The sequence below is a fragment of the Drosophila subobscura genome, chromosome A (assembly GCF_008121235.1).
Source record: "Drosophila subobscura isolate 14011-0131.10 chromosome A, UCBerk_Dsub_1.0, whole genome shotgun sequence".
NCBI lineage: Eukaryota > Metazoa > Arthropoda > Insecta > Diptera > Drosophilidae > Drosophila > Drosophila subobscura.
The window spans coordinates 10,332,661-10,353,061 of NC_048530.1; the positions used below are offsets into that span (position 1 = coordinate 10,332,661).

A 20,401-nucleotide genomic window follows, 5' to 3' on the forward strand; every position below is an offset into this window, starting at 1 on the left:
TTGTATTTATGGGAACAGAGCCGAACAGCACCCAAGCAAGCACCCACCCAATCAGCTCATCGAACGAAAGTCACACTTCGTAAAAATGTTCTTAGAATTTATTTATAAATTAATAACAATGGTAGCAAGGGCTTTAGGTAACGCTTAGAATAGTTGTTAGTGTATAAAACACTTATTGGCGCAATATCAACAGCAGAATGACAGAGCTCCCCGGAACTCAGGCCGTAGTCTGCAGGCTGGAAATATCGTGGGGCACCAAACATTTGGTTTGATTGGTTTCGAGGGCTTCCCTTCACTTCGCTTAATTCCTAGTAACAGCTTTGGTAACAGTTCAAACATGTGTGAATCGTCGTCGTTATATGCCTACAACTATGGGACTAAACACACGCAAATATTTACAAGAAAACAGATATTTACAGGGGAAAATAAATATAAAGTTGCAGGGCTCGTGGTTTCCCTCCTTTCTGTTGAAGCTTTCCGCCTGCACTCGCTTTGCACACTAAAGACAGTCTTGGGCGGAAATCGACGCGTTAATTAGAAAGGAAGAAATCAACGAAAACAGAAACAAAAACAAAAAAAACACCCCATGAAGGGAAACATATAATTTAAAATGTGGTTTTCTGCTGATGCCAGCACCAGAAGCACATGCCACAGACGCAACACCGCGACGCACCCGCCACTAGCTGCTGCAGTCCCTGGGGAAGAACACATTCATCTCGATCAGAATCTGGAGAACAATGAACACGCCGTAGACGCTGAAGAGGGCGATGCCCACCCGCTTGGTCAAGCGGTAGCCACTGAAGCTGAGTATTACGAAGAGGGCCACGGTGGAAATGATTAGAATCAGGATGTTGTACTCGATGCCCTGTGTGCCGACCTGCTGCGGCTCCCCGCTCCCATAGTGAATGCAGTTCTTGATGAACCAGGGCACGCCAAGGGACAGCAGAATGGCCAACGAGTTGGCGCCCAGCGAGTTTGAGACTCCGATTCCATTTTCACCTGTTGGGGACAATGTAATCAGGCTGGGATCGGCACCAAGGCTCGTTTCGCTCACCGTTCCTCAGAGATATCAGGCTGGAGACGGCCTCGGGCATGGTGGAGCCGGCAGCCAGGAACGTCAGACCCATTACTATAGTTGGCACGTGGATGGCCACGCCAAAAGCCGTCAGCATCCAGACAATCAGGTAGGCGTTGGCCCCGATGCAGAGGATGCACATGATGAAGGAGAGTGGATAGAGGCGTCGATGCTTCATCGGGTGCGGGATTAGCCACGAAAGGGTGAACCTAATGGGGAACACGAAGATCCACCAGCCCTTCATGAAGCGGGAGGAGTCGTGGGGATAGGCGTAGATGCTGTCCGGCATATCGTCGGCATCGCTGTCACCGCCGTACCCTGTGACGGAGAGAAACAGTTCCCTGAGAAAGAGTTGGTACGGAGCGAGGGAAAGCGCTTACAGTGCTTAGAGTGCGTCAGAATCGCGGTAGACGACATGGACGAGGTGTTCTCGGGAAGGTTTACCACGAAGAGGCCATCGCCCGACAGCGGATCCTTTTTCAGCGGGAGCTGTGCCTTGGCGCTGCTCTCCGGGGGTTCCGTCAGATCTTTAAGACATACAAAAAAAGATGCAAATGGAGCACGTTCATGTACGCATATGTATGTATGACTTACCGTAACGCGTGGAGAAGCAACAGTTCATGCGATCCTCGATGAACACGCGAATGGCTGGCATGAACTTGTTGTTGTTGAATGTGATCAGATAGTAGAGCACCAGGAAGCCCATCATGATGCAGGACTCGACGAAGCTAATGCTGCCACCCCAGGCCAGCACCAGCAGAATGATCGTGTTGAATATGTAGATGAAGCAGTCCCTCGCTATTGGCCACCAGTCCAGCTGAACTGGCTGTCAAATTGCGTAGATTGGTAAATCTGCTCTGTGGGAATGAGAACACCTAAGTGTCCCCTTCATGGCGATTACATACCTTGTCGATACACAGCGCAGCCAAACCAGCCACGCCCAATGTGTTGAACATGAGCGAGCCGATGATCGTACCCAGACCCATGTCCGACTCCAGAATCAGGGTGCTGATGGTGTTGGTGAAGAACTCCGGCATCGATGTGGCCGTGGCCATAAAGGTGGCCGCCGCCACGTCCTTAGACAGATGCAGGTCCTCGCAGATGCACTCCACCGTGGGCAGAAAGTAGTCGTTGCATATAATGGCCAACAGTATGAAGAAGTATATCGCCGCGAACACATGAAGCACCACCCACCCCTGTCGAAGCTGTTCCACTGTAAGATGGGAGGAGAGTAACATACGAGAATCTGTGATTAGGCAAACAATTCTTGAGGAAACGCATCTACATACATATGTAGTATACATGCGTACATACGAGCATGTACATATGTACATACATCTATTCCTGTTATTGCCAAAATATACCTCGAAAACAGTCTTTGTAAATGGTTGCGGTAGAAACAATAAGCTAAATCTCATCGATTATCTTATTGAATTCCAACCATAGCCATATGTAGGTATGTACATACATACAGACATATGTGCATATCGAACTTGTAAGTACGATTAGTAAGGTATTCTATAGTACTTTGAGCAATTACAGCTTGTGCGCGATAAGAGCGCCTTCCCATAGTGTTCCGCATGGCATAGACAGTCGACGTTGCGTGCCTGTGTGTGTGCCCTATGCATACATACATGCATATGCACATACATGCAGATGCATATGTGTGCATGCACGAGTGTGTACGTAGAATCTAGACACAGATATTCGTGGATCGCCTGATTCTATTCTTTTCCCATTGAATCAATCGTCCGTTATCTGGAGAACCTGCTGATAATATGGAGGGTGAATCAAGGAAGAAACTGCCCGAAGAGTCTGAACAATGAACAACGGACGCCTCACTTCACACGGACAAGTTCAAGTCTATCCGATGAAGTTATATAGCTCTACGATTCAGATTGAGCGCTCCGTTCCGCCGCGACCCCACCGATAATGTCAGCGTGAAACTATTGTATCGTAGAACACCTGATCCTGGTTATCTATTGATGTACATATGTACATGTGTATGTGTTGACTTTAAATTCTGCTGCCAGTTGGAGCCAACCTGTGCACAACGAAAGCTTACCTGTGAAGAGATCAGCGAACTCGTCCATCGGTGAGGTCTCATCGTCGCCCGGGCACGAGGCACGTGGCAAGATGTCGTACAGCAACTGCTCATCAAAGTATCTCAGGGATGACTCCAGAAAGTTGCTCTCATTGCCGGCTGCAAAACAAACAGACCAAAAATGGAATCAATCGAAATGTTAAGCATTCTGACATGTGCATGTACATATGTATGTATGTATGTATGTACATATGTATGTATGAACATATGTATGTAAGATAAGATTAAGCAAGAACAAGAAGATAAAAGGAAAACTATCCAACCTTCAAACTGACAAAAACGCTATTCAAATCAAAGAGAAAACCGAAACTTCACCCGACTGGCAGTGTCATGTGATCAAGTCAGGACCATTTCTCGAGGTTGTACGTACATGTACATATGTATGTACATATTTATAGGTGAATTAAGATGTGGTCCTTGTCGAAATGATTAGCTTTATATATTGAGTATTTCTCCAAGTGGGCCATAATTATACTTATCGGCACATGTCCTGGATATGTATAAGAGTCAGCCGCTGAGAGGAGATCTGCTGAGACCACATGAAGCAGAGTGTGAATGCAGTGTGCGGCTCTAGGGGAGGGGGGCGAGCTAAAAGAGCGTGTTGGCGTGTAGATGTAGATGACAGATGAAGAAGACATACATAGTACTGAGTACCGGGAGTAAAAGTTGTGACGCCTAAGAAGCGTCTCACACGACCCTTCTCTTTTTTGTATATATCAGAAGTTCGGTCTTTGTGGGGGCGGTGCAAAATTTTGAAACAAACATGATTCAGTGTGCAATCCCATAAATCTTCACACAACATTTGGTTGCTCCAGCTCTTATGGTTTCAGAGAACTAGGCGCTCATCAGGACGGACTGACGAACAGACTTAGACGCGGCCATTGATGCTGGGTACAAAAATCGAAATCAATTAATCGAATACTTATTAATAAAAACCAAAACTGTATAGTGAATGTACATATGTACATATGTATGCAAGTGTGCATGCACTATACACACGTGCATATGTATATGTATATGTCTATATACATACATACATACATATTTATGTACATATGTACATACATTTCATAACATTTCATATAATTCAGCAACTTACTTTAATTATGAATTATGTTGGTAAAATAAAATTTAAATATATGACAATTGTTCATTCATGTGTATGTATGTACAATGTACATATGTATGTATGTATGTATGTATGTACATATGTATGTACATTACAAAACCATATTCGAAGGCCACAGCAACCATTGCCATTTATTACCATAAGATATGTTAATAGTTTGTAGCTAAAACCTCGCTGTCCATAAATAAATAAATGATTATTCATTTCTTTAATAACAAAGAAACAAAATAGACAAAAAACAAGTGCCAAACCATCTATCGATTAGATGGTATTTTTTCGTTCCTCTGTTAAGAGCTTCTGCAGGAGTCTGTGTCCGTTATTGATGCACACATGTACTGTGCACACTGTTGGTACAATCTGCATGAATGCTTAATGCTCAATGCTCAAGGGTACAATTGCTTTCATTCTTCACTCATTGCTCAGTATATTTTTACGGTTTCACTAGAATTTCTGACAGTTCGGCAGAACAATTGTAGCGGAGACGCCACGAAAACAAAAAAGATTCCATTCATATTTGTGGTCAGATAACCACTATACAAATAGTGTGTATAGCCGGTGAGCAACTAGACTGGGTGTCAGTTTAATGCGTCTTCTAGCCAAGAAATCGCCCCACAAAGTCTCGGCCAGGGGGGAATTATTGGTAGTGATTGGCAATTCGATTGGAGTTTTACAACATTATTGTGGGAATTGTGCATTTTGGCGTCGCTTAGCGGAAAGCGGCAGTTGAATCGACAGTCCAAAATAAATAGGACAGTCATGAAGGCGTCGCTGCCTATGTTTTATTTTGCTTCTCTTCGTGTAAAGTGTATACCCTTGCAGAGAGAGAGAGAGCTGTACGACTTCTGTGCCAGATTTGTGCAAAGCAAGAAACTACCTAACTTACGTTTCTGGCCACATACAAATGTGCAATGAAATGAAGATGCAAAACAGCCTCAAGAATAATGGTAAATATGCATTGGATCTGTAAGAGTATTAAAAGCTGTGACCCCGAGCCCCGTTTCATTTACCATCATTTCTTGCACTGGCACGGGGACACGGTGATTATATTATCTTGTCAGATTTACCAAGAAATTAAGCGAAGGTGGTGCACTGGGACCTTGTCTGAGGTTTACGTCTCTGTGTGTACATATTATGCTTGAATGTATGTGTGCAGGTTTGTGTGTATGGGAGAGTTAACGGTTATCAGCGCTCTCTCGTTTACACCCCCTACTAAAGCAGCCCATTAATTGCTATTGGCTTTTACGATTCATTTCGTTTCGTTTCGTTTCATTTCGTCTCGTTTTGTTTCTTTCCGTTTCCATATTGTTAACCAAGTCCCGACGGCTGCGTCGTTTGTGGCGGGGACTGCAATAAAAGCGCGCTTGTGACGTCACTAACCTCTTGACCTGATTGCAGAGATTCGAAATTCCTTCATCACGTGCGATACGCTCGGCGGATTTCCCCCGTTTATGCTTTGTTTGTGTTTATCTGTGGAGAATTGCGTGCCAGAATTCCTCCACCAGCAACAGCGACGCAGCACAGCAACAACAACAACAGCAATCTACAGCAAGAGCTGCACAATCAGTCATAATTGAATAATTAGATGCACTCGGGGCACAGCAGCACAGAAAAAAAAGAGCACTGCCATCTGGAAATGGAAACACGGCGAGCAGAAGACAATCGAGGCGAGTAAACATTAGACCGATATCAGTGGGTCATGTTATTTTCATATTACAAAAATGCATGCATACACATTTACATACATACAATGTGTATGTACATACATACATACATATACATATGTATAATGCGGTTGCAAACATTCACACGCAAACACTCACTGACACACACACGGCACGAAAAGAAGCAACCATCCTTTTGGACGGACTGGTTTGCTCTGGTGTCAGATCTTACTTGGAGTCGCGTTGACTCTGCACACGGAATGCATTTAGCTCCACAAGTTGCAGCTCCAACGCAAGCTCAGGCCCCACAAAAAGAACTGAGACGTGTCGCTCCATTCAAAGCCAAGCAAAGCTCGAATCTGCTCCGAAATGAGCTTGAATTGCCGGCAAACAAGTTTATTGAACTTGTTGCCAGCTGTCTGCCGGAGCGATTATGAGCTGCATTGAAAAACACAAACACACAAGTTCGGAACACTGCAGCCACAACCTTAGCCTCAGTGTCAGTCTCAGTTCCCGTCCCAGTCTCAGCTTCAAGAATCAGCCTCTCACTCAGCCCTCGTCCAACCAGAGCCATTATTGAGAGTCATCTCTACTCACGGAAGTTGTGGAAATTCGATGACTTTTTTGTTGGCTTGCCTCGATGTTTCTTCTACCAGCAATTGGGCAAACACCACTACTGCCCTTCGATCTACCCTTTGACGTATGTATGTATGTATGTATGCTTTCTAATCAATAAAACTACTCATCAAAATCGAACTTTTTTTGTTAATGCTTTTTTCAGAGGTAGCGGTTTGATATTGTACATAACTTAAGTAGCTTTGATTTTGTTGTAAAGAACATTGACATTCCGAAAAGCTATTTGATGCAGCTGAAAATTTGACCCCAACACGTAGGTGCTTTATTTTATTGTCTGGGAAATATAGGGCTTTCAAATCCAAAAATTATGATTTTTGTGCGGTGTTGTTAACAAAATATTTACTCTAAAAACTCAGGAAAAGTAAAAAAAAATGATATCCTGGATTCTTTATGTCATGAACAGGTGTATTTATTCGGCGTCGTTTAAGTTTTGATCATCAAAATCTATGGAGAGAGGCCTGAGCTAAAATTGGTTAACCAAACCTAAAAAACGAATCAAAAAAAATGACGTTCAGAATATTTCTGGTTCCAATACTCAAAGAATACTGAAGAAATAATACAATTTACAAGAATCCTAAAATCTGTCGGTATTAAACGGAGAATTAAGAGTTTAAGAGGGTTTGTCCACCAGATTGAAAAATTCTTTAAAGAAAAGTTCTGCCATAGAAAAAAAATATATATCATCAGACCATTTCACCATTTCTAAGCCCCATATCTTTAAGAAAAAGTTTGTTTGGTTCCTTGAGGGAAAATCGTTTCGGGTAGTGCAATCGTTTCATTTAACCTTCGTTCAAGTTACGTGGCGAGGTTCGGAGTTTTGGTGGTTTGGAGGGGAAACCCGCTCAAAGACGGTTGCGGCTCAATGCAAAGAAAACGCACAGCAAATCGAACCAATTGGCGTCCAACTGGCTCCAAAGTAGCTGGATACTCGTAATCGTAATTGTTTGTCTATTTTCATTCATTGACTTGCTGCCTTGCGGCTGTTCCCAGCTGTCGGCTGGGCGTTACTTGCACTGGACAAAATAATTTTGGCCTCAACAAAATGGGCTCAAGAATGTTGACTCAACAATGAATTAAATTAATAAACGAGAAATTAATAGGTGCTGCATTATTGGTTAACAGTGGTAGCCGAAGGAACTTAGCTACATATGTATGTATTCAATATGTAAATATGTATGTACATATGTACATACATATGTACATACGTACACCTAATTTTATAGTCATACCGCTTAAACTCTCTGTTGTTTTTTATACACATGTAATAATTTATCTTACAAACTACAATTTACTTGACTTTCGACCAAAAAATTAATTAACTGAAATTCGTTTTTGCCCACACAATTTAAATACTGACTGCTTATTAAATATGTACAAACATACATATGTACATACATATGTACATATGTACTATGCATGTGCTTACATTGTGTTGCTTGTTGCACGTGCAACTGAAACCCTTAGCATGAGTAATTACGAATAGTCTGGAAATCGTAGAAAGAGCTTAAATAAATGAGAAATGCTGGTGATGTACTTATTTCTGTACGTATGTATGTACATACATCTAAAACGAAAAGGGACGTGTGAGACGCTTCTTACGCGTCAAAACTTTTATACCCGGTACTCAGTAGTATGTCTGCACCTTATTGTTCTTTTTTTTTTATACCTGGTACTCGAAGAGTACATAGGGTATAATGTATTTGTGGGGAGTAGCGGCTGTATGTACCGCGTAGAAGGAAGCGTTTCCGATATATAGTCGATATAGCCATGTCTGTATGTCCGTCTGTCCGTTTGTCTTGTTGAGCGCCTGGATCTCAGAGACTCTAAAAGCTAGAGCCACCAAATTTTGCATCCAGACTTCTGTATGCTCACACTGTTACAAGTGTATTTAAAAATCTCAGTGTGAGCAGTGTAGCAGTCTGGAGGCAACATTTTGTGGCACTAGCTCATATAGTCTCTGAAGTCTAGCCGACAAACAAGACGGACGGACGGACAGACAGACATACATATGTACATGGCTATATCGACTCGCCTATTAACACTGACCAAGAATAGGTATATATACTTTATGGGGTCGGAAAAGGTTTTTTTCTGTGCGTTACATACATACACTTTGTCCACTAATACAATATACCCTATTTACGCTTCGAGTACCGGGTATAACAAATAAATAAATGCATAACTAATCGAGGTACTCAGGGAACACCATGGGCACAGGCAGAAAGAAGCCAGTTGGATCTATGGAATGTGGAGGCGAAACGGCATGGTGGCTGTAGGAATATGAATGTAGCCACCGCCGAGCGAGGGAGCTCTCGGAACTTTGGTATGTTTGTGCAGCAATTTGGATGCTTGGATGCATAGCTTGGATTAGATCGGATCGCAGAGAGAGTAATGGAGAGGGATGATTGGGAAGAGCCAAAGACCAAAACGTTAATGGGAACGTCGCCGCGAATCGAACAAATTCCTTTTCATTATTCCAGCGAAAATCGCAATTCGGAATAACCAAACGCCAAATGAGCATTCTAATCGCATATGGGGATGTATATGCGAATCGTATTTATAGATCTCGGCTTGGGGTTGAGTGTGAGTCTGTCTCTAGGCATGGCACGGGTGAGGGCCTGGAACTCGCGTTTCCAAAGAATCTGGGAATCACATACCGCCGACTCCGCTCTCGCTCTCGCTTACCGATCGACGGTCAAACATGCGCAAACATGCCCCGAACTGATTCGATTTTCGTTCTATACAAAGAGACATGATCAGCAAATGCATTGACTACAGCATGACTGCACACTTTTCGGGATCAAGTCCGAAGACTTGAGAATGGAGAGTGCTTGTTTTTTGTCATTGTCAATAGTTGCACCCCACCCTCATAGACCACCGTTCCATGGATCCCCAATTATACAAAAATATGATTCGTACTTTGTTTAAAATTGAATTGAAGCCTCTGTCGTACGGGATATGTCACACCCGGACAAAAATTGATTGCTTTTTAAAAGTTAAAAATATAAACTTTCGCGGAGATCTAACTATTTTGTAGTATTTTTGTTTAGTTATTTCAATATGTTAGAAAGACTTTGTGAAAGAACTTTTCTCAAGAATCACCTTTCTTGTGGGAGATAATGGAAATACTAAATTAGTATATTGAAAAAATACCACAAAAGTGAGAATTTGCTTGTTTGAATCGGTTTTCACATAAAAGTTAATGGAATTTAAAGCCTTTATTGTAGATTAGTTACTCCTCAATTAATTTCGATATAATTATCTCGGAAGAATAATATGGAAGAATAATAATATGTATGTACATATGTAAATATCGCTTCAGTTCGAGCTCAATCGAGCATTACAGACTAAAAGCAAATTGGAGGGCCGAAGAAATAAATACATATGTATGCATGTACATACATAAACTGTATACATGTACTACAATAAACTTTAATAGATTGAGCAATCGATCTATTTCAGCTGACTAAAGGAGTCTATAAACTCGAATCTGCAGATCATGGCATAGATGCGACCAACTGATAATGGAAATAAATGATTGTGCTCGAATTGAGTCGATTCGAGTCGATCCACATCCACTGGCCACAATCAAGAGACATGAAAGGAAATAGACTTTCGGAGATAATGGGCCGCCAAGTGCGATTCCAACGGCAGTTGGCGGCAGGCAGCAGGCAGCAGGAGAAGTACGAGTTTATGTACATAGATAGTGGTTAGCCCTGATTTGCTAATGGAATCAGCCATAAAAATAGATGAATGTATATTTCCGAATTTAAATCCCATTCTGTGTGTCATAAAGCCATCACGAGTGATGTGCCCAATAAATATGCATAAATCATCGCTGCTGATAGAGCCTAGATAAGAGCCACATGCATATGTATGTACATATGGATGTAGATAAATATATACATATGTAGATAGTAGTTCGTGTCCAGCCAAATGGCGGTCATTGGCATTGCCTGGAGTCCTCGTCAATTTCGACAAGTCCATTAAAATGGCAATTAAAGAAGAGTATTCATCGGCATGTCCCTGTCCCTGCCCCTGTCCCTGTCCCCACCAAAGAGCAGTGATCGATCGATCCATTGATCTGTCCGATGTTTGTAATCTGCAGTGACACAAAGTCTAGATAATGGGCCGGAAATCGGTGTCAAGCTTCCCAACCACCCTCCGGCACTTATCTAAAGCAAAATAGGGAAACAAGCATTTAAAAACAGTTTCTCCTTCGACCCAGTGCTGGAATAGAATCAAAGGGACCGCGTGCTGCTTGGATTTAATTAAATGGATTCTCGGACTCACCTGCGGCGGGCGTGCTCGCTGCGTAGCTGTCCAATTGTAGTACGAATAGGCCCAGCAAGAGGACGAACTTTTTCAACATTATCAACACTGGCAACAAAACTTTTAACCAATTTAAAAAATAATGCGAAAAAAATAACGTGTATGCTAACGCGCCAGAGATAAACGATTTACAATATTTTTGTTGTAGGTGTAATTGCTTTTTTTGCTAATTACTTTTGGATTTGTTCGGACACTCGCATCGTATTGGATACACGGCGTATGCGCAGCGTGCGGATTTCCAATTGCGGCTATTTCGATTCGATGCTGCTTCTCCCGATGGTTCCTACGGTAAACCGCTTGGCTAGAATTATATCGCACAACTAATTAAGAGCGACCAGCGCGCGCCCGTCTTAATAATAAACAGCTACGTCGACGCCAACGCTAACGCCAACGCCACCGGCACCGGCAGCGGCAGCGGCAGCGGCAGCGTCGACTGCCAACCGGCTAGCGACTGCGCTGCGGCAACGACAACGCCAACTCCATCACCCGCGCCAGTGCCTGCGCCAGCCTATGCGTCTGCGTCAGCGTCTCGTATTGACGGTTTTATAAAGATATCTCTGTAGTAAGTCTAGTCACCTCAAGTCAGTCACTTCACGTTGTCGGTTTTATTATATGTTTATTTCTCTAGTGCTTAATTTTGTCCGTTTTCCCTACCCTGATTCATGTGTGCTTTTTGTTCAACTCTCCATCGGGTTCAGTTTTTCACCGGCTGCTCGAGTGTGCATATGTATAGGTTAGAGATTCTAAAGAGATTACTTGTACTACGGTAGCAGACCAGGGGACTCCCGAAACATTCTGGGAAACGTCCTTAACTTTTCCGAGCTTTGCCCATCGCTGGGAAGATTTCAGTTCCGATATTCTTATGCAACCTTCCATTCTTGGTCAGTGCATGGACATTGCCAGGTATCCGACAGTCGAGCCTTTTGCCCGAAGCTCAGCAGCCCAAATACTCGCACATATGTATGTACATACATACATATGTATGTAGTGTGGATGTACATACATATGTGTGTACATATGTGTGAACGTGGGTACGCCTTCCCTTTCCATCTGTGCGTGGAGTCATTAATTGATAAGAAGGCAACAAAAAAACAATTGCCTGACATTTTATCAATCTATTGGCAGTAGTCACTAACCGAGCTACGCAAGTATCCCACCCCCGCCCCACCCCCCTCCCACACGTTTTTCGTTTGATGTCCGTATGATAGTGTTCAATGAAATGTTGAATATGGGTTTCCTTAACCATACATGCCTACATATGTATGTATGTACATAAAACCACACATATGCATGTACATATTTCTCGAAAGACGTTAAAAAAATACATTTTTAGCAGCCAAATGTACATACAAATGTACATACATACATACCTGCTTATACATATGTAAACCATTGATCTTGAATGTTACGCAAACAATAACGTAACAGAGCCCTTCGCACTTCAGTTATCAGCCATTAAAGTGTATATATGTACATAAATGCTTTTATATGCATATGTATGTATGTACACATGTCATAGGTAATTCCCCCAAGACAACTTTCCCTGAAATGCGATTGGTTATTGTGGAGAGGGTTGTGTTTTGTCAGGACTGCCAATGCCGGCTTGCTCACAATTTTCATGAGAGATGTAAATACAAAGAGATAGGGCATGCAGCCATGGAACCACAACAGCGAGTTACATACATACATATGTACATACATACATACATATGTATGTTCTAATGTTGATTCCTGCACTTTGTTTAACTATTTTAATTACAATTTTATTAGTAGTTATCTATCAGAATAATATCCATCAGAATACAAGGCAGGCAATCTAAACTATTTATTCAAGCATTAAGCATAAATATGCATATGTACATACATATGTATGTACATATATATACTCCTATATGGTACGTGTACATACAATATGTATGTATGTATATGTCTTACATCTTAGGAAATTCATGTACATATGCTGAAACTATTTTTACTGTATCCAGAAAAGGACAACAACATTAACAAGACATTAAGACAGCCAGTTGCAGAACCAACAACCATTTCTCCCAACGAAGCACCATCAACAAGGTCAAGAAGGCATGCCAAAAAGACACCACTGTGCACTTAGGGAGTTCGCCATGTATTTACGTATTTCTTATACATATGTAAAAATATACATATGCATGTATAATTTAATAGATAGAATGAATTAAAAGAAAGCACACAGGTGCTCCAATATAATGTTTTCGAGAAAAGATTATTTCAGTAGGGTTATTGAAAGAAGTGATTGAAAATGTTTTGTGATCTTATAGATATATTTCAAATTATTGCAAATGCGTAACCGATTTATGTATGTATGTAAATATATATACATACATACATACATACTTGGATGTTTAACATTGCCAATTGCATTTCCATTCCAGTATCTGATTGAACACATTCTGAGAAAGAAATGCGGAGGGACGTGTGAGACGCTTCGCACGCGTCGCAACTTGTAACCTTAGAGTGATGTATGAATATATTACCATATACTATATACATATGTATGTAAATATATTACTATGTACATATATTATTATGTGACACACATATTACATATGTTCATACATGTACATGTTATTTTAGACTTTTAAATTTTACTTTTTTTTCCACATCTGTCATCTACATCTTCACTTCTGCCGCTAACACGCTCTTTTAGCTCGCCCCAGAGTGTTCCAGCGAGATATTATGAGCAACAAATATAAGCAATTTCGTCATTCTGGCTCTAATAATGATCCACTCTAATTTTGATTCGAAGATCTATGGCGATTCTCTACGGAAGTGCGTGCTTAGTTTTATCTTATCTTCGAAATTGTGGATACATTTATTAATAATACATTTATTTATTATAAATTTATGGAATTCAATGTGCATGTATGTATGTACATATGTACATATGTACATATGTCGTTTACAAGCATGGTCGGGCCATAAAGACTCCAATCGGTAGCATACTCGTACTTTATTGAAGATGGTTTGCTGGTAAACAGCTGGGAAACAGTTGTCAGTTGTCGTGTTGCTTATAATTTACTACAACTTTTGTACGAACACGTCAAATCAGTCCCTGCCAATAAATCGCTGATGGTATTAAGCTGTTGGTCGCAAAGAATGGCAGGGCGGAGCAAGACTGTTTAGTTTGACGCCAGAACGTAGAAGGATCTAGACTCCAGATTCTAGAGTCTAGACTCTAGATTCTAGAGTCTAGAGCAGGGCTCGGCACGAACCTATCTATTGGGTATAGGACAAGGCTCTTCCGCGGCACTGCCACTCACGTACAAGCGTATTACAGTGACATAAGTATGTATGTTAATATGCGAGCCGAGCCCTGCTTTATATGCACCTGCAATGGGTGTTTTATTTAACACAATGTACTTCATATGATATGCCGCGACATGCCTCTCTGATGGCTGAATCCCACGGCTTATAGAGTTCGCTTGCTACAAAGGATCGTAAATAATAAGTTTTAAATTATATTTATAATAACTTGTAAAACTGATAGTGTACGCGGCACCGCAGTTATTTCTGTGCGTCTATCAGATCGGTGCCACCGATTAGCCAATCAAATCAGCACGCCCCTGAATTTGATTTTTATTCCGATTCCTGTGCTTTTTCTCTGTGGTCATGACGCAGTCAGGGGGCCATTCAAACGTCATGGGCGGAACAATGGCGTAGCACTGGCTTTACTGATATAAGTATGCATATGTACATACATATGTACATATATGGATGTACGCATGAATGTGGACTGCTCCCGACAACTGACACAAGTGCTTCGCATGGTGGTGCTAATATTTGACCAATTAATGCTCAAAATGTTTAGCACAATGTTGGACCAATGGCAGGTACTACTTATAAGTCACGGCACTTATGAACGGTAATCTTTAGGATTGTAATTAATTTGGTATAGCGGTAGTCTAGTCCAGGTGGTAGTCTTTCCAAGTCCCTATCGATTTTCTCAACTAATTGTTCAACTCCGAGTGTGACTGCCTTGCCTTCCACTGTGAGTCGTCTCTTTTGCCCTTGCAGGATGTTTCTATTTTAGAGTGAAGTGGATTGGTAGAGATTGGAGAATGGAGTTTGGTTGAGAAGTGTCCCATTTGGGACATCATTTCCCATAGTTCTGGGATGAAGGCTATGCCAGTGGAAGTGGAGCACTCTTCGAGGCTCCTTGTTATAGGAGGTTATCCGAGTGCTTTCCAGAGTCGATTGCATCTACCTTTGAAATGAAAAGATTTTGATTTTTGTTCACTATTGTTTTATGAACAGGTGCAGGGCGTCGTTCAAGGTATTGAGAGACGGGTGACCTGTTCATACAAAAATAGGCGACACATGATATATTTTTTTTCGACTTTTCCCGAGTTTTTAAAGTCGATAATTCGTAAAAAATTCCTCAAAAAATGAAAATTGTTTCATGGCTAAATCGACTCGGCTATTGATGCTGATCAAGAATATGCATATGTATGTATGTATGTATGTTTATAGTTTGTGGGGTCGGAAACGCTTCTTTGTGTGTGTTACATGTTTTCCCCACGAATACAATGTACCCTATTTACTCTACGAGTACCGGGCTACCGAGTTACTGTCGACTACCATCAAAGGGCCTATGCCTGTTGGGCACACCACGTTAACAAAAAGTGAGCCTTTAACTTTACCTCTATGGTGGTGTGGAAAGAGCTACAAAGATACAATATGCTTTTACACATCTCCTTTCCCAAATATCAGCGAGCGATGCCGCAGGGCGCTTGCTAGTTGTACATAAATTAATATTATCTTTACATATGTACATATATAGGTACATATGTATGTATGTATGGATGTACATGTGTACACAGAGTTTATTGATTGCTCCTTGTGGGGAAATACATTAGAACAAAGTCTTTATGTACAAACTGATTGATTAGTATTAGTAAGTAAAGAAGAAAGTCAAATGGTCGTGGCTATCAGGCAAACCGAAAAACCAACTCAATCCAATTCTGGACAGCGTTAATGAGAGTTCAAGATTATCATGATCAAGATTAACGCACACTTCAGCTCCAGTGATGTTTTAGACTTGGGCCGTATCCGCACCCCCACCCCCGCCAGCTCCCGCACCCGCATCCGTTTCCGATAACTGTCGCAAGTGTGTTGGGTGTTGCACGCTCCAAAAAGAAAGCGACTTTGTCGCCAGGCAGGGGATACGCTGGAGCCCAGGGCTCCAAGAGAAAACCAAAGAACACCACTTGGTGTTTATTCCGCCAATTAGATGGCATCTAATCTGCGCGCTCCTAAACTCTTGTGTTGCCTCAAAGGCAAGACGCACCTCCAACTCGGGGACCCGTCAGCGATTAAAAGCTCGCATCTCGAGTGGCTTCACACATACTCGTACATGTGCAAACACTCGTAGGTCACAATTACATACATATGTATGTATGTATGTATGTAGCTCTTTGATTGGTGTCCATACACACTATGCACATTTGCGTATAAATATCTACATATGTACATATGTGCACCCACGTGCATATACGAGGAGACATTCGTGAGTCAGCCGCAAATGGGAACCCTTCAGTCTGTTGTTCGATAGGGATCGGCTGGGATGGGCAGCTTTGGAGCGCATTAAGTATGTCTACTCCACAAGTAGAGTATCTCATGGGCAATACCAACGGCCAATCCATAAATGTTTGCTTTTGGTCAGGCAGAAGAAAGTGCAAAACCCAAATTGTATCAACAATAAGCGAACTGTAAATTACACGCGGTATACACTCATATGTATGTACATATGTATGTATGTATGTATGTATGTATGTATGTATGTACATATAGGAGCATTGGTAGGTAGGTGTGTATTATCTACAGATGTGAATTATCAAGCACAAAGTGAAATTCAAGTATCTTCAGTCGATGGTTCCTTGATGTCATAGCACCGTTGATTGACGTCATCATTGGAGAGATTGGAAATTGGTGATTGATGATTGGTGTACACACACGATCAACACAATACTCGCACCGATTAATTCCTGTCTATCGTTGCCGCCAAAGTTCACCCACGGCCAGCGAAACAATTAGTTTGAGGCACTTTTCGATCACTTGAGGGCACAAAAGATGGACGAACATGGAGCCAGCCGCAACCAATCATCAAGATCATCTTTCGCCAATGCTCGGGCAGGGAGCGCAGCTGGCCAGATTATACATACATACATACATACATACATACATACATACATATATGTACATATGTAAGTAGTTACGATGGTTATCTGGTGAATGTTTTGTACTTGCGAACAGAGCAGCAGAAGCGAACCGAGCGGCAAGCCGTGCTGATAAGTCTTTTGAGTGGTGGTTATCGATGATTGACAGAGCACACCGCCCTAATAAAACACACTCCGTCCGCTTTGATACTTTACTCTGGAATACGGATGAATTTTGATTGGAAATACACAGAAGATTTTTCCACGAAAGGCTTGCAGAAGCCGCCGAGCCAGCAAGCGGCCCAGCCAGCCCAGCAATTAGTGTTGAAAATTGGCGTCGATAATTTTGTGGTGCGGAGAGATCAAACGAGATCAAATGAGATCAAATATTCTTGTGCAGAAGATGTGTGTAGGCATCATCTTCGATGTCGCAGTGGTTCAAATTGTCCTTGATGAGCTCGATGGCGATGGCACAGGTTAGAAACAGGACATATGTGATGAGGCTCATCCAGCCCACGGTCTTGCCCAGTGTGAACTTGGTCAGCAGGAAGCACGCGTACAGGAGGACAATCGTGGCGACCAGCATGGCTGTGGTGATCGTCAGGCCCTCGGAGTGGATCTTCACTGTGTCTTTCTGTATAATAGACTTGAGCAGCCAGGGCAGTCCCAGGCAGATGAAGATGTCGAACGTGTTCGAGCCGATCGCATTGCACATGGCCATTGAGCCGTACCCTAGAGTCGTCAGAGCAGATTGGGGATTGGGTATTGAGTATCGAGGATTTCACACAAGACTCTTCTCTTACCCTTTCTGGTCACGATGTAGGAGGACACCACCTCGGGCACACTCGTGCCGACGGCCAGGACGGTCAGGCCCATGATCGAGTCGGGTATGCCAATGTTGTAGCCGACAACGGAGAGGAACCAGGCGAGCAGATACGATATGCCCGAGATCCACAGCACGGCCACAAGCATTGTTAGAAAGAACACGGTCCGCACACTGGGCGTGGTGATGGCCAGTATCAGAATAGCCGGATACTTGATCACCCACCAGGTCACTTCGATGCAGGGGGAGCCCTTCTCTGGTTTGCTGCACACGTGCTGGCGGAATGTCATCAGTGGCTCCTCCTCCCGCTGCATTGGGTCCTCATCCATCAGCTCCCGCTCGCCTTCCAGTGCTACAAAGTACAAACAAAAAGGCGAACATTCGAATCATTCGAATCGTTCATTCGATTCCATCCCCTCACTTCGACACAACTTCTGCAGCTTCCGATCGAAGATAAGTGTCGTCAGGTAGACGAAGTAGCAGCTCAGCATGATGGCAGCCTCCCACCAGCTCACCTCCGAGTCGATGAGCACAAGGCCGAGTAATGTGATGGAGACCAAGTACCACATGGTATCCCTCGTGATGGGCCACCAGTCCAGCTTAGCCGTCTGCAGGAGAAGTACAGGAACAAGGAAAAGTGGCAAGTCAAGAATGGATAAGGATCTGCTCGGTCAGGGCTCAATGATATGTACCACGCCTGTGAAAATTCCGCAGACGGTGGCAATTCCTAGTACATTGAACACCGAGGACCCCACAATGGTGCCCACACCAATGTCGCCCTCCGTGATGAATGTGCCGACGAATGCAACGAAGAGCTCTGGGGCCGAGGTGGCCGCTGCCAGGAAAGTAGCGCCAGCCACATCATAGGTCAAGCGAAGAGCTGGATGGAGAAATGGAAATGCAAAGTGTGATCAGTGTGTGTGTCCACCACTAGATATAAACTGAGTATTGAACAAGTTTGACGGACAACTTTGTCAGGGCACACTGCGATTTCAAACTGCACGAACTTTCCGAGTATTTCCGAAAACTTGTTCAGGGGAAAATGGAAAGCTATTGAAATTACTGTAGCACAGCCGCTCCATGGAGGGCACGAGATAGTCGTCACACACAATTGCCAGAAGGATGAACAAGTACATGCAGAGTAGGAAACAAATCACCGCCGACGCGACGCTCTTCCTTCTCATGAAGTTGGGAAACTCCAGAATGGCGGGGTGAGTGCAATTCAGTTCCGCTTCAGCGCGCAGATCACTTCGGTCTGCGGTGCGTGGGGGGTACAGTAAATCAGAACATTCAATTGGGGTCTTGCTGCCGTTTACCAAAGCCGTTCTCCCTGAGCAGCCTCTGAAAGTCCGAGTCTCCACCAAAAAACATAATGAGCGCACGAAAATAAAATTTGAATAAAAATTAAATTAAAAAAAAAAACACGACGAAACGAATTTTTACACGGAAACCAAATGAACTTCACGCAAGCCGGATCACTAGTGACTGAAAATAAGTATTCTAGCCCTAGCCCTAGAAAAATGTTCTCAAAGCCTACTCCTTCATCCTATGAATTCAGAACTCGTATGGGACAGTTTTTTTCAGTTGTTTTGGTTTTTTTTTTACCCAATTTACAATCACAGAAACATTTCATATTTCAGTCAAACGCCTCTTTTTTTATGTATAATTTCTAAAATATGCACATACATATGTATGTATGTACGTAAATATATACATACTTATGTACATTCATATATGCCGTTTTTATATTTTGCAGATAACGTACAAGGGATTGAAGCACCGTGGCCAAAAAAAATGGACAATTTATACATGCTTACAGTTTTCTGTCTTTTATTTGCAACATAACCCTTTCTTATCTACTTTAATAAACGCAATGAATTTGAAAATGTATATTTTTGTGTACCTATTGTATGTGTTCTTTTTGCATGCCACGGATGTGCCATGGGATGATTGCATTGAACAGTTCCGGAACGGTTCTTAATAGGTTCCTGTGGCGCGATGTTATGTGCATAATCCATACATTCCCATGGAACGCATCTAGAATCTAGATGCATGTCAAAGCTGTGTTCTGCAATGCTTCTTTCGGAAAGCACACTGGAAGGGAAACCCGAGCGAAGTGGAAATTACAACAACCACCAGTTCTACTCCAGTTCCCACCTAGAACAAAAAGGAGTGGCTCCCGCGTGTTTCCCCACCTGTAAATTTGAAGCGAAAACGTGACGTATCGAGTACTCATGCTTAGTGGAAAAGGGAGCGATACAGAAGTACTGTTTGGAAGCAACTAGGTCCGACTGGGAACTCTTCAAAATGAATGCGCGTACGAGTACGTGTGTACATACATACATACATACACATATTTATGTATGTGTGTGCGTGTGCCCACATTTTGGTTTTGAAGAAAGAATCAAAATGGTCGATGGTGTTTCTTTGTTAAATCTCATATATTAATC

At 42.5% G+C, this 20,401-nt stretch overlaps 2 protein-coding genes across 5 annotated transcripts; both read right to left on the bottom strand.

Annotated features, from left to right (window-relative positions):
* Nucleotides 1-29: 29 nt before the first annotated feature.
* Nucleotides 30-11,305, bottom strand: LOC117897564 (sodium/potassium/calcium exchanger 3). 4 transcript variants are annotated; one of them, XM_034806525.1, is made up of 8 exons: nucleotides 10,899-11,305; nucleotides 3,141-3,278; nucleotides 1,981-2,288; nucleotides 1,670-1,901; nucleotides 1,456-1,602; nucleotides 1,055-1,393; nucleotides 677-999; nucleotides 30-50 (listed from the first exon to the last, which is right to left on the bottom strand). In XM_034806525.1, exons 1-7 carry the CDS (start codon nucleotides 10,975-10,977, stop codon nucleotides 680-682), a joined length of 1,563 nt encoding a protein of 520 aa, XP_034662416.1. In that variant the 5' UTR covers nucleotides 10,978-11,305; the 3' UTR covers nucleotides 30-50; nucleotides 677-679. The 4 variants fall into 4 exon arrangements, with proteins under 4 accessions (XP_034662416.1, XP_034662406.1, XP_034662424.1 ...); XM_034806515.1 differs by lacking the exon at nucleotides 30-50 and having other exon boundaries at nucleotides 80-999; nucleotides 10,899-10,997; nucleotides 11,112-11,305; XM_034806533.1 differs by lacking the exon at nucleotides 30-50 and having other exon boundaries at nucleotides 80-999; nucleotides 1,465-1,602.
* Nucleotides 11,306-17,312: 6,007 nt separating this feature from the next.
* LOC117902687 (sodium/potassium/calcium exchanger 4) lies at nucleotides 17,313-19,419 on the bottom strand. Its single transcript, XM_034814227.1, has 7 exons — nucleotides 19,268-19,419; nucleotides 19,015-19,206; nucleotides 18,644-18,831; nucleotides 18,373-18,559; nucleotides 17,932-18,303; nucleotides 17,503-17,860; nucleotides 17,313-17,386 (listed from the first exon to the last, which is right to left on the bottom strand). The coding sequence occupies exons 1-6, from the start codon at nucleotides 19,320-19,322 to the stop codon at nucleotides 17,511-17,513; spliced, it is 1,344 nt and encodes a 447-aa protein (XP_034670118.1). The 5' UTR covers nucleotides 19,323-19,419; the 3' UTR covers nucleotides 17,313-17,386; nucleotides 17,503-17,510.
* Nucleotides 19,420-20,401: the final 982 nt, after the last annotated feature.